The sequence below is a fragment of the Bufo gargarizans genome, chromosome 4 (assembly GCF_014858855.1).
Source record: "Bufo gargarizans isolate SCDJY-AF-19 chromosome 4, ASM1485885v1, whole genome shotgun sequence".
Classification (NCBI taxonomy): Eukaryota; Metazoa; Chordata; class Amphibia; order Anura; family Bufonidae; genus Bufo; species Bufo gargarizans.
This window is the reverse complement of record NC_058083.1, coordinates 380,232,591-380,245,267: the sequence shown is the minus strand read 5'-3', so window position 1 is coordinate 380,245,267 and position 12,677 is coordinate 380,232,591. Positions and strand designations below refer to the sequence as shown.

The 12,677-nt window shown below is 42.6% G+C and overlaps 1 protein-coding gene across 2 annotated transcripts in view; it reads right to left on the bottom strand.

Annotated features, from left to right (window-relative positions):
• Positions 1–12,677, bottom strand: part of GINS1 (GINS complex subunit 1) — a 40,892-nt gene that overhangs the window by 20,783 nt on the left and 7,432 nt on the right. For both annotated transcript variants that reach the window (XM_044292576.1, XM_044292575.1), the window contains exons 3-5: positions 12,007–12,105; positions 8,538–8,628; positions 5,772–5,888 (exon numbers count right to left, since the gene is read on the bottom strand). In XM_044292576.1, coding sequence (XP_044148511.1) covers positions 5,772–5,888; positions 8,538–8,628; positions 12,007–12,105 — 307 coding nt within the window. The remainder of the gene's footprint in view (positions 1–5,771; positions 5,889–8,537; positions 8,629–12,006; positions 12,106–12,677) is intronic.

Genomic DNA, 12,677 nt, shown 5'->3' with positions numbered 1-12,677 from the left:
ATCTCATGACAGAATCCCTTTCAAGTACTCACTGTCAGACCTTTATCAAGGCCCTTTTATAGATAGTCCAGGATCAGTCCAATATTTGGCTCCATAGATGGGTCCCCACATATCCTTCCCATACCGTAAGAAGGCTTCCCAAGGTCTCATAACTCTTCGACGTTATCAGTTTTCTACTTTAACTTTACTTCTCAGGATGGCCCTTTAAACTTCCAGGCAGTTAACCGGAGCTGAGGAATCCTGGGATGAACTACTGGACTCTGGGATAGGAGATCTGGCAGGAGGGGAAGAGTCCAGTAATCTTCTCCAGCGAAGTTTTTTACCCCCGGGAACCAAGCCCTCCCCGGCCAAAAAAGATGATCTGAGCCTTTTCTTCCATAACCTTTGTCAATACCTTGGGAATTAGGGGTAACGGGGGAAGCGTAGGGGAGACTCCTGGACCAAGGAATCAACAGAGCATCTTCAGAGGCCTATCCAGGAGAGACAGAATTTCTCCACTTTTCTGTTCTTCCTTGAGGCAAACAAGTCGCTCTTTGGATACCACCATCTCGCGCACATTTTTTTTTAAAATACCAGTGGATTCAGACTCCATTCTCCTTTTAGTCGATTTCTGCTCAAAAAGTCTTGGTAGAGATAGAGATAGACTCCTTGTCCCCCTTGTTTGTTCAGATAAGCTACCGTGGTGGTGTTGTCTGATAGAATTCTTACAGTCCTGACCTCAGTATCTGAGGAAAGGGATTTAGGAGTAATTATTTCAGAAGACTTAAAGGTGGGAAGACAATGTAATAGAGCAGCACGAAATGCCAGCAGATTGCTTGGATGTATAGGGAGAGGTATAAGCAGTAGAAAGAGTGAAGTGCTTATGCCGCTGTACAGAACACTGGTGAGACCTCACTTGGAGTATTGTGCGCAGTACTGGAGGCCATATCTCCAGAAGGATATAGATACTCTAGAGAGAGTTCAGAGAAGAGCTACTAAACTAGTACATGGATTGCAGGATAAAACTTACCAGGAAAGGTTAAAAGACCTTAATATGTATAGCTTGGAAGAAAGAAGAGACAGAGGGGATATGTTAGAAACTTTTAAATACATAAAGGGAATCAACTCGGTAAAGGAGGAGAGCATATTTAAAAAGAAAAACTACCACAAGAGGACACAGTTTTAAATTAGAGGGGCAAAGGTTTAAAAGTAATATAAGGAAGTATTACTTTACTAAGAGTAGTGGATGCATGGAATAGCCTTCCTGCAGAAGTGGTAGCTGCAAATACAGTGAAGGAGTTTAAGCATGCATGGGATAGGCATAAGGCTATCCTTCATATAAGATAGATATATTGGGCAGACTAGATGGGCCAAATGGTTCTTATCTGCCGACACATTCTATGTTTCTATGTTGCAACCGAATATTGCAAACGAGGGAGCAAAGGCTTTTAGAGCCTGCCAGACTCCACTCAGTTCCCACATGTTGGAAGAGGCTTGTTGCAGATTTGTCTGCCATCGGCCCCGTTTCATGATATCCGCTATGTGTGCTCCCCAACCCTGCCTGCATCGGTTGTAATCACCCCCTGATTCGTCAGACGCCACTCCATGGGATAGATTTTTCTGCTTTGTCTACCATAAAGAGATCTTCACCTCTGTAGGAATTTTAACTTTAACTTTTTTTGTTCAAAGATGTTTGCTTCTTCTCCCATGCTTTCAACAGAAACGACTAAAGAACCCTCGAGTGGGCCTGAGAACACTTCACAGATTGAATGGTGGAAGTCATGAGACCTAGCACTGTCATTATTTTCCTGATTGAGGATATTTTCAACCGTTGAAATTTCAGGATTTTTTTTATTAAGCCTTCTCATTTGTGTTCTGGAAGAAAGGAAGACATCTGTCAGGAGTCTAATAGTACTCCCAGGAATATTCTCTCTTGTGCGGGAAGAAGGCAAGACTTCTCTACATTACCCAGCCTAGATCTGAAAGAGTGTCCGATACTGTCTAAAGATGTGTTCGTAGGTGACTCTGACGTTGCAACAATTAGGAAGTCGTCCAGGTAAGGCATCAGTAAGATTCCTGCCAGATGAAAGAATTTAGTTACTTCTGGCATAATTTTCGTGAAGATTCTTGGTGCCGAACAAATGCTAAATGGCAGAACCTGAAATTGGAATTTATGTAAACTTCCCTGGAATCATACTGCCATTCTTTATTGCCGATAATCTCTTGGTAATAGGCATGTGAGAGGTCTATTGTGATCATAAAGCAGTCTTTTGTTAGAAGATTGACTACAGACCTGACTGATTCCATCTTGAATCTCTTGTATATCATGCATCTGTTCAGGTTTTTCAGATTTATTATTGCTCTGAAAGAAACGTTTGGTTTCCTGACTAGGAATACTGAGGAGTAAAACCCCTTCCCTTGTTCTTCCAACGGGATTCGTATTATGTCCCTTTCCTGTAAAAGCAGGGCGACTTGGTGGTCCATCGCTTCCCGATCTTCTCCCTTTAGTTTTGAATTTTCCAGATATTTGTCTGGAGGGATATGCAGGAATTCCAAACGGTAACCCTCCCTGATTGTCAAGAGCACCCAAGAGGAGGCCTGAATTAAAGTGCCCCCCACCAGACTTCTGGCATCATTGGGAGGAAGGGTGTGCGGTTGTGTCAGGGTTAAACAAGAAGCCTTTATTTTTCCCTTTAGGCGACTGGCACAAAATACTAGGTTCTTTTCTCTTCGGGTCAAATCTAGTATATCTTTGGGGGCAAAAGGAGCGTCTTTGGTGGAAGAATTTTGACTCTGTAGGAAAGCCCTTTTTTCTGTCAGAGGCTATTTCCAGGACGTCATCTAATGCCGTGCCAAACACCCTGTTGCCTTGACATGGTAGAGAACATAATCTCTTTTTAGATGCAGTGTCTCCTGACCAGGACCTCAACCAGATTGCTCTTCGGGAGGCGTTGGATAAAGCTGAACATTTTTGTTGATCGCTTTACAATATCCGCAGAGGCAACTGCCAGGAAGTTAGAGGCTTGTTTAAGCATGGGAATAGAGGCTACTAGAATATCCTCCCTGGGAGTGCCGGACTATGGCTGGGGCAGCTGGAAGAGCACCTAAAGACAGAGTCCTAGTTGTGTAGGTTGTCTGGTATATAAAGCAAATGCTTAAAAGCACAACAAGGTGGCCGATATTCCTGGTCTTAACCTGGCCATAGATGACTCCCAGGTCATTTGTAAGGAGGGACTCACATTTTTTTATCCATAGGGTCTGTGAGCAGCCCTAGGTCTTCAAACTGTAGAGAGAACTTTTTGGAAATCCTAGCTACCGGCGCTTCCACCTTAAGAGGTCTGTCCCAGGATACAGAATCCTCTTCCGCAAACGGATATTTCCCTATTAAACATTTTGGATGCCGTTTGTCTCTTCTCAGAATCCTTTCACTCATTAAGAATAAAAGTTTTAATGTTATTGTGAACAGGAAAAACACGCTTCTTCCTGTCCACCAGTCCCACAAACATTTGGCCCTGGACTGACAGAGGTTCTCTGGGTTCTTCCAAATTTATCGTAGCCCTGATAGTTTTTAAGAGAGATTCAGTCTCCTCAATGGAACAGAGCAGACCACCAGGAGCATTTTCTGAGACAGTAGATATTCTATCAGAAGCAATCTCCCTCTCGTCAAAGTCAGAAGCCTGTTCCTCCAGGATAGGAGTATTTGAAGTGGAAGCTCTGCGAGGGCTGGCCGAAGGTTTAGCATCAACCGCCGCTCCGACTTCTTCTTTGATCATGGTTCTTAGGCTTTCTACCAGGGAAGGAGTTTCTTCTGAGACTACCCTATTTGTACACCTTGGGCACAGCGATTTTTTTTGAGGCGGCAGAGAGACCTTTTTACATATCGCACACTTCTTTTGTGACGGTTCCCCTTTAATGCTTTCTCTACCCTAAGAGACACAAGCATAGCAAAGGCTTAGTAAAAATGTCCTCAATACAGAACAGTCACGCAAGAGGAAAAATCACTCCCATGCACAGAAGGGAGGACTTGGTGATATATATCTATAAAACAAATATAATCCTCAGGGGAGGAGGCTTACCGGGCTGGAGGCATCAGAGGATTTGTGGGTGGTATCACTTTCCTCTTGCAGAGACATGCTGACAGTATGAATCGCTCTGTGTCCACCATAGGAAGAAAATGTGGAAACCGGCGTTCTCCTCTTTAACTCCACTTCCTGATTTGCGCGATGACGTCAGCGTGATCCATTTCGACATCTGCCTCATGACGCTGGCGTTTGCGTCATGACTTCACCATGCGCCTGCGCATACGAAAGAACGCTGACCTGAAAAAACGCCCCCTTAACGGTGCCTCAACGTTCCTATACCAGGAACGCAAAAAAGATGCCTGGGGTTGCCGGCACACGCCAGACTTACACCAAGAGGAGGGAGGAGTGATCCCCTTGCTCCGCGACCCCTCCTCCTGCAGTGGCCCTCCGGACTAACCAGGTTAACAAACCTAATACCCTGCGCTCCATGCTGATCCACGATCCTGCCTTCAGAGGGACAGGAAACAACTGGAAGAGGTAAGAGGGAGGGAGCCCTTTATTGGCTGATCTCACAGTTGTTTCCTGTTCCTAAGAAGGCGGGGTAACCTCCAGGTGGTGCCGTTGTGGAGGCATGGGGAAATATAGAGGGAGATTTCCAGCTTCATAAAAATAAGACAATTTATGTGTTTGATTGGCTGGAGACTCCTATCAATCATGAGAACATGGGTCCATACTCCCCAGGTTGACTACAGAGGTAGTTCTATGGGGCAGTTAGTAAAGTACAAGCACTTGGCTATCTCCAGCGGTCCCATAGAGTTGAATAGAGCAGAATACATGCATGCATGCATGCATGCATGCTACCCCTCTCAAACACGAGTCTAAATGGGACAACGTCTCATCAATTAAAGACACAGCCCTTTTTGCACAAAAATACGAAACTGTGATTTTACACTACTTACTCGGCTTTTGAAAAGGGGTGGGAAAGTGGGCATGGTTAGCCATGTTAATAAGGTATAATGCAATGTGGACAAAACAGGCCTGCATACAAAGCTATAGTCAGGTTTATGCAACTAGGGTTTGGAGGGATGGTTATGGCCTCCGTTTAACAAACACCCTACGATGTCTGGATGTACAAGATCGTGGCATCCATTGCTATATATATTTATTTATTTCACAAAAGAATTTCTACTGCATACCAATGTATGAAATAGCACAGTCTACTATGCTATTCCCTACTGTATACTGATCAGATGGAGGATAAAAGAATACTCAGTCTTCGTCTGGCTATTGTAACCCTATGGACACATTCCCCTACATCACAAACCTGACGTTTACAAAAGACAGCCATACAGAGCTTGTTCACAGCCAGCCCTTTAATAATGACATAAGGAAGGAGGATTACAATTAGGCTGCCTTCACATGCCGCAGATTTTGTTGCAAAACATATCTGCGACTGAAAATCAGTTCCATTCATCTGAATAGGGTTGTTTTGGCGGGAAGCACATGGACTTCTGTAAGCTCTATTCAAATGACAGTGATTTTCAGTCGCAGAAATTTTCTTCAACAATATCTGCCACATGTGAAGGCGCCCTTCTACGCAAATAACCGAAGGCTAGCAACTTGGAAATAGAAGAGTGCTGTGGGCTCCTTCATCCTAAAGGCCCAATCCAGAACACAAGGCAAACAATGTCTATGATACAGATGCAGCCTTTACCAGAACCTTGTCCTAACAGAACTAGGACGGGATTGCCAACATGCATTTCTTTTTACCTCAATGTACAGGCTTTTCGGGGGCTTCATATCTTGTGTAATGTCTAGTCCTTCTTCACCTCCCAGAGACCTCATGTATGTAGCCAATGATTTTTTGTATTGATTAAACCAGTCTGTCTATAGAGAATAAAAATAATTAAAACCTGGTTAGACTAAATAAGACGGCAGGAGCTAGATATTTATGCCGAACAGGTTTAAAATTATGTGATCAGCTCCAACTCTTGGCATTTAAAGGGTATTTTGGTTATGTGAAATGATCCTCTATCCACAGGATAGAGGGTCCTACAGCTGGCACCCCAATAGAGCTTCCCAAAAATTAACAGAGCACCTGCTGGTCTGTCATGTGCCCAGCCTATTCATTTCTATGGGAGTTCCGGAGAAGGCCAAACACTGTACTCTTCCATCTCATGAACTCACATAGAAGTCAATGGGGCAGCTAGGCACATGCTGAACCAGCCGCTCCATTCCCATTGCTGGGACCTCCCACTGATCTAATAGTTAACATCACACAACAGGAATACCCCTGTAACATACAGCGCAACCATTTATTTAAAATGAACTGATCCATTTTTAGCAAACCATACAAAAGGATGACCCTAAACTAACCTGGACAACAATACTAAAGAAATCTACAAACTGTGGCCTTATTTATGGAGCACATTATCCAGGGACAGGTGGTCATATTAAATGTTTATCTGCAACATTGCCACAAAATATATACAGTGGATATAAAGAGTCTACACACCCCTGTTACGATGTCAGGTTTCTGTGCTGTAAAAAAAAAAATGAGACAAAGATAAATCATTTCAGAACTTTTTCCACCTTTAATGTGACCTATAAACTGTACCACTCAATTGAAAAACAAAATAGATCTTTTTTTTTTTTTTAGGTAGGAGGGAAGAAAAAAAATTTAAAAAAATAAAAACTTATTGCACACCCTTAAACTAATACTTTGTTGAAGCACCTTTTGATTTTATTACAGCACTCAGTCCTTCTGGGTACGAGTCTATCAGCATGGCACATTTTGACTTGGCAAGATTTGCCCACTCTTTGCAAAAACACTCCAAATCTGTCAGATTGCGAGGGCATCTCCCGTGCACAGCCCTTTTCAGATCATCCCACAGATTTCCAATCGGATTCAGGTCTGGGCTCTGGCTGGGCCATTCCTAAACTTTAATCTTCTTCTGGTGAAGCCATTCCTTTGTTGATTTGGATGTATGCTTTGGGTCGTTGTCATGCTGAAAGATTAAGTTTCTCTTCATGTTCAGCTTTCTAGTAGAAGCCTGAAGGTTTTGTGCCAATATTGACTGGGATTTGGAACTGTTCATAATTCCCTCTAGCTTATCTAAGGCCCCAGTTCCAGCTGAAGAAAAACAGCCACCACCATGCTTCACTGTGGGTATGGTGTTCTTTTGGCGATGTGAAGTGTTTTTGCGCCAAACATTTCTTTTGGAATTATGGCCAAAAAGTTCAACCTTGGTTTCATCAGACCATAACACCTTTTCCCACATGCTTTTGGGAGACTTCAGATGTGTTTTTGCACAAAGTAGCCTGGCTTAAATGTTTTTCTTGGTAAGAAAAAGGCTTTCGTCTTGCCACTCTTACCTCATAGCCCAGACATATCAAGAATACGGGAGATTGTTGTCACATGTACCACACAGCCAGTACTTGCCAGATATTCCTGCAGCTCCTTTAATGTTGCTGTAGGCCTCTTGGTAGCCTCCCAGACTAGTTTTCTACTCATCTTTTCATCACTGTTGTGTCATGTTTTCTCCACTTGATGACTATCTTCACTGTGTTCCATGGTATATTTAATGCTTTGAAAATTCTTTAGTACCCTTCTCCTGACCGATGCCTTTTAACAATGAGATCCCTCTGATGCTTTGGAAGCTCTCTGTGGACCATGGCTTTTGCTGTGGGATGCGACTAAGAAAATTTCAGGAAAGACCAACTAGAGCAGCTGAACTTTATTTGGGGTTAATCAGTGGCACTTTAAAATGATGGCAGATGTATGCTGACTCCTATTTAACATGATTTTGAATGTGATTGCTTAATTCTGAATACTGCTACATCCCCAGTTATAAGAGGGTGTGCAAACTTATGCAACCACATTATTTTAGTTTTATATTTTTTCTTCCCTCCACTTAAAAGATTTCAGTTTGGTTTTCAATTGAGTTGTACAGTTTATAGGTCACATTAAAGGTGGAAAAAGTTCTGAAATTATTTATCTTTGTCCCTTTTTTTTACATCACAGAAACCTGACATTGTAACGGGTGTGTAGACTTTTTATATCCACTGTACATAAAGTGTTAAATATATTGTAGTTCTGTCTGTGAAAAACTGACATTTTTCCATCTGTGTTGATTCAGGACGATCTCCAACTCCATTCAGCCTGTCATTTTCTTTCCGTCCACGTGGCAGTTGACATAAATGTTTCACGTCAGTCTGCACTTTTTTTTTTTTTTTACGCCAAAAACTGGAGTATCGATCTTAGTAAATGATCCCCCTTGACTTGTGACAATTGTGTTCAGTCAGGGTACAGGAAAAGAAAACAACAATTAGGTATCTTGGGGAAAAGGGATCGGCCATGTTGTATCTTTCGTTCCTACTGGGGACAAGAGTTGCCCGGCAGCAACCAATGACCCCCACTCCTCATGGAAATAAACGTGCATGCCACAGTTGGTCAAGCTTGCACATTTATGCTGGAGTGGGCAGGAACATCCCATGTGTATGGCCAGCATAAGGAAGAGAAATATAAAAGCACACCTCTTCTGCAGACATATGGAACCTCAAAGCATTGGGCAGCACACTGCCATACTCCCATCGCAGAGCACGGATCCGCAGCATCCGGTCATATCTGGAAAGTCATAAGTAGCATGTAAAAATTATGTGGTACATGGGAAATATCGCCAAACAGTTAATACCAGTATTTTCAACTTACATTAACTAAAACCAAGAACATGCATTTCTCCCCCCTCCAATAGAAGGCTTTAGGCCTCTTTCACGCGACCGTATGGCTTTTTCAGCATTTTGCGGTCTGTTTTTCACTGACCCGTTGTTCAGTTTTTGTTTTTTCCTGTTGTGTTTCCGTATGGCATATACAGTAATAAAATAGAAAAAAAATAAAAAATTGGTCTGGGCATAACATTTTCAATGGATGGTTCCGCAAAAATGGAACGGACACAGAAGACATACGGAGTACATTCAATATGTGTTCCGTTTTTTTGTGGACCCATTGACTTGAATGGAGCCACGGAACGTGATTTGCGGGCAATAATAGGACATGTTCTATCTTTCAACGGAACGGAATGCATACGGAGTACATTGTACATGGAACGCAAAAAACGTTGCGCAAACGAAAAAAAAACCCAAAAAAAACATTTGTGTAAAAAGAGGCCTTTCTGTTAACGTTCCGTATATGGAACCATTCATTTCAATGGATCTGGAAAAAAAAAAAAAAAAAAACCCTGAAGCTATGCCTTCCATTTCCGTATTTCTGTTTAAAGATAGAACATGTCCTATTATTGTCTACATAACGGACAAGGATAGTACTTTCTATCAGCGGCCAGCTGTTCCGTAAAAAACGGAATGCACACGGACATCATCTGTATTTTTTGTGGACCGCAAAATACTGAAACAGCCATATGGTTGCGTGTAAGAGGCCTTAGGCTACTTTCACACTTGCGTTCGGTGCAGATCCGTCTGTATCTGCACAGACGGATCCGCACCTATAATGCAAACGCGTGCATCTGTTCAGAACGGATCAGTCTGCATTAGACAGCTTTTTCAGATCTGAGTTTTCACATCGTGAAAACTCAGATCCGACAGTATATTCTAAACACAGAGGCGTTCCCATGGTGATGGGGACGCTTCAAGTTAGAATATACTAAGAACTGTGTACATAACTGCCCCCTGCTGCCTGGCAGCACCTGATCTCTTACAGGGGGCTATGATACGCACAATTAACCCCTCAGGTGCTGCACCTGCGGGGTTAATTGTGCGGATCACAGCCCCCTGTAAGAGATTGGGTGCTGCCAGGTATTCTTAGAGGAATGGTCAAAAATCTGGCAACTAAAATTTAATGTTGATAAGTGCAAGATAATGCACCTGGGACGTAAAAACCCAAGAGCAGAATATAAAATCAGTGATACAATCCTGACCTCAGTATCTGAGGAAAGGGATTTAGGGATCATTATTTCAGAAGACTTAAAAAGGTAGGCAGACAATGTCATAGAGCAGCAGGAAATGCTAGCAGAATGCTTGGGTGTATAGGGAGAGGCATTACTAGTAGAAAGAGGGAGGTGCTCATGCCGCTCTACAGAGCACTAGTGAGACCTCATTTGGAGTATTGTGCTCAGTACTGGAGACCATATCTCCAGAAGGATATTGATACTTTGGAGAGAGTTCAGAGAAGAGCTACTAAACTAGTACATGGATTTCAGGATAAAACTTACCAGGAAAGATTAAAGGACCTTAACATGTATAGCTTGGAAGAAAGACGAGACAGAGGGGATATGATAGAAACTTTTAAATACATAAGGCTGAGTTCACACGGGCGAGATTTCCGCGCGGGTGCAATGCAGTAGGTGAACGCATTGCACCTGCACTGAATCCTGACCCATTCATTTCAATGGGGCTGTGCACATGAGCATTTTTTTTCATGCATCACTTCTGCAATGCTTTAAAATCGCAGCATGTTCTATATTCTGCGTTTTTCACGCAGCCCTGGCTCCATAGAAGTGAATGGGGCTGCGTTAATAACGCATTGCATCTGCAAGCAAGTGCGGATGCAATGCGTTTTTCACTGATGGTTGCTAGGAGATGTTGTTTGTAAACCTTCAGTTTTTTATCACGCGCGTGAAAAAAGCATCAAAACGCATTGCATCCGCGCGGATAAAACTGAACAACTAAACGCAATTGCAGCCAAAACTGACTGAACTTGCTTGCAAAATGGTGCGAGTTTAACTGAACGCACCCTGAACGCATCCGGACCAAATCTGTCACGCTCGTGTGAACTCAGCCTAAAGGGAATCAACAAGGTAAAAAAGAGGAAAGAATATTTAAAAGAAGAAAAACTGCTACAAGAGGACATAGTTTTAAATTAGCGGGGCAAAGTTTTAAAAGTAATATCAGGAAGTATTACTTTACTTAGAGTAGTGGATGCATGGAATGGCCTTCCTGCAGAAGTGGTAGCTGCAAATACAGTGAAGGAGTGTAAGCATGCACGAGATAGGCATAAGGCCATCCTTCATATAAGATAGGGCCAGGGGCTATCCATAGTACTTAGTATATTGGGCAGACTAGATGGGCCAAATGGTTCTTATCTGCCGACACATTCTATGTTTCTATCAAGTTTATCAGTGAGCGGCTGGACCAGAGGCACAGTCGCTGCGAACGCTCCACGTGCCGACTAGCAGCGACAGTGCCTCTGGTCCAGCCGCTCACTGAAAGACTTGATAAAGGGGTCATGCACCCTGAAACGCATCATCTATGAATAAATTGGAATTTGTTTGACTCCTGGTTGTGGTTCTGCGCCCAGTTTTGTCCTCATGCTCGCTTGATTCCTATGATCCAGCGCTTTCCTAGTACTACTACTCACCTAATCGGCGGCGGTTATCGGACAAGTTTGGCTGCACCAACCAGTAACGGTCTTGGTGAAAAACAAATAGGTGAGCAAACCATCTCCCCTTAGTGAGGGAATTGTTGATTGATGTACTCACCCTATGAGTGCCTCGCTCACACTCCTTCTTTGCCATTATTTATTCTCATTTATTTTTCATTTTTTGTTAATAACACAAAGTGCAACTGACATGTCCCCCTCCAATAACAGTCATTTTGATATAAGGGATATAGAAGCTGTGGTGTGGCGGCTTTTTTTTAATTTTAAAGTGTATACTTAAACATGACTTTTATTGCCGATTTCTCCTGTAACTGGGGATGACAGTCCCAGTTATGGGGGAATACAGCCCCCGGAGATATTGTACAAGACTGTACAGCCTCACTGCTGAGCACAAATTGCGTGTCAGCAAGTGGTTAAACGAGGGGACATCTAGCTGACAACCATTCCTATACTACTGTGTACTTCTATTTACTGCTTAACTATACTTTCCTGTTACACGAACTTATCCTAACACTGCTCTCCTATCATCGGGTTTGTGATTTTTTTTATAGCTTTATAAATTTCTTTTTCCAATTTCAATAATCCTGAAAGCCAAGCAACCTCTGTGCGACTTACAGATAAGCAACAATGCACCGCCGATTTCGTAGAAGAGAGCAATGGCGGAATTTAATTGTTGGTATCAATTCACTGCGGCTTTCTGTCTTTGCTTCATTGCTGTAGTGGGAGAAAAAAAAAAGAAAAAAAAAATTAAAACCATCTATTCTGCAGTAATTCCTTCTCTAAGACGCACGGACATTGGTCACATTACAGGAATTAGTAATGTGTACATTAACAACCTAGAATACCCTACCTGTCATCTGGTATTTTGGGGGTTAAAGTCAAAACTTTGAATTAAGGGGGACGTGTCACCAAAAATTGTATCTACCAGTTGAAATCAGATAGCGACGCATATCTATTTTTTCTAATTGCGGATTTCTTTATTCTATTTCCTGAACATTATTATGGGGGCTTCCATCTTGCCTGAGCTGTTCTTAACAGCATTTAGAAAGTATTAAGAAAATTGCTTTACGACAGCCCCATGGTCCATAGACACAATAGTCAGGAGGAGACCTCATTGACTTCTATGGAGAGTTTTGTAAGCATGCCCTGTAACCTGTGCAGAGATCATTGTACAAGGAAAGAATAGATAAGCCCTGACAATCATATATTGTGAATGGAGGATCCTGTCTTATCTGTCATTGTAATCCTGTCTGTAATGATATCACCTGTGTATAGATCAGCAGGTA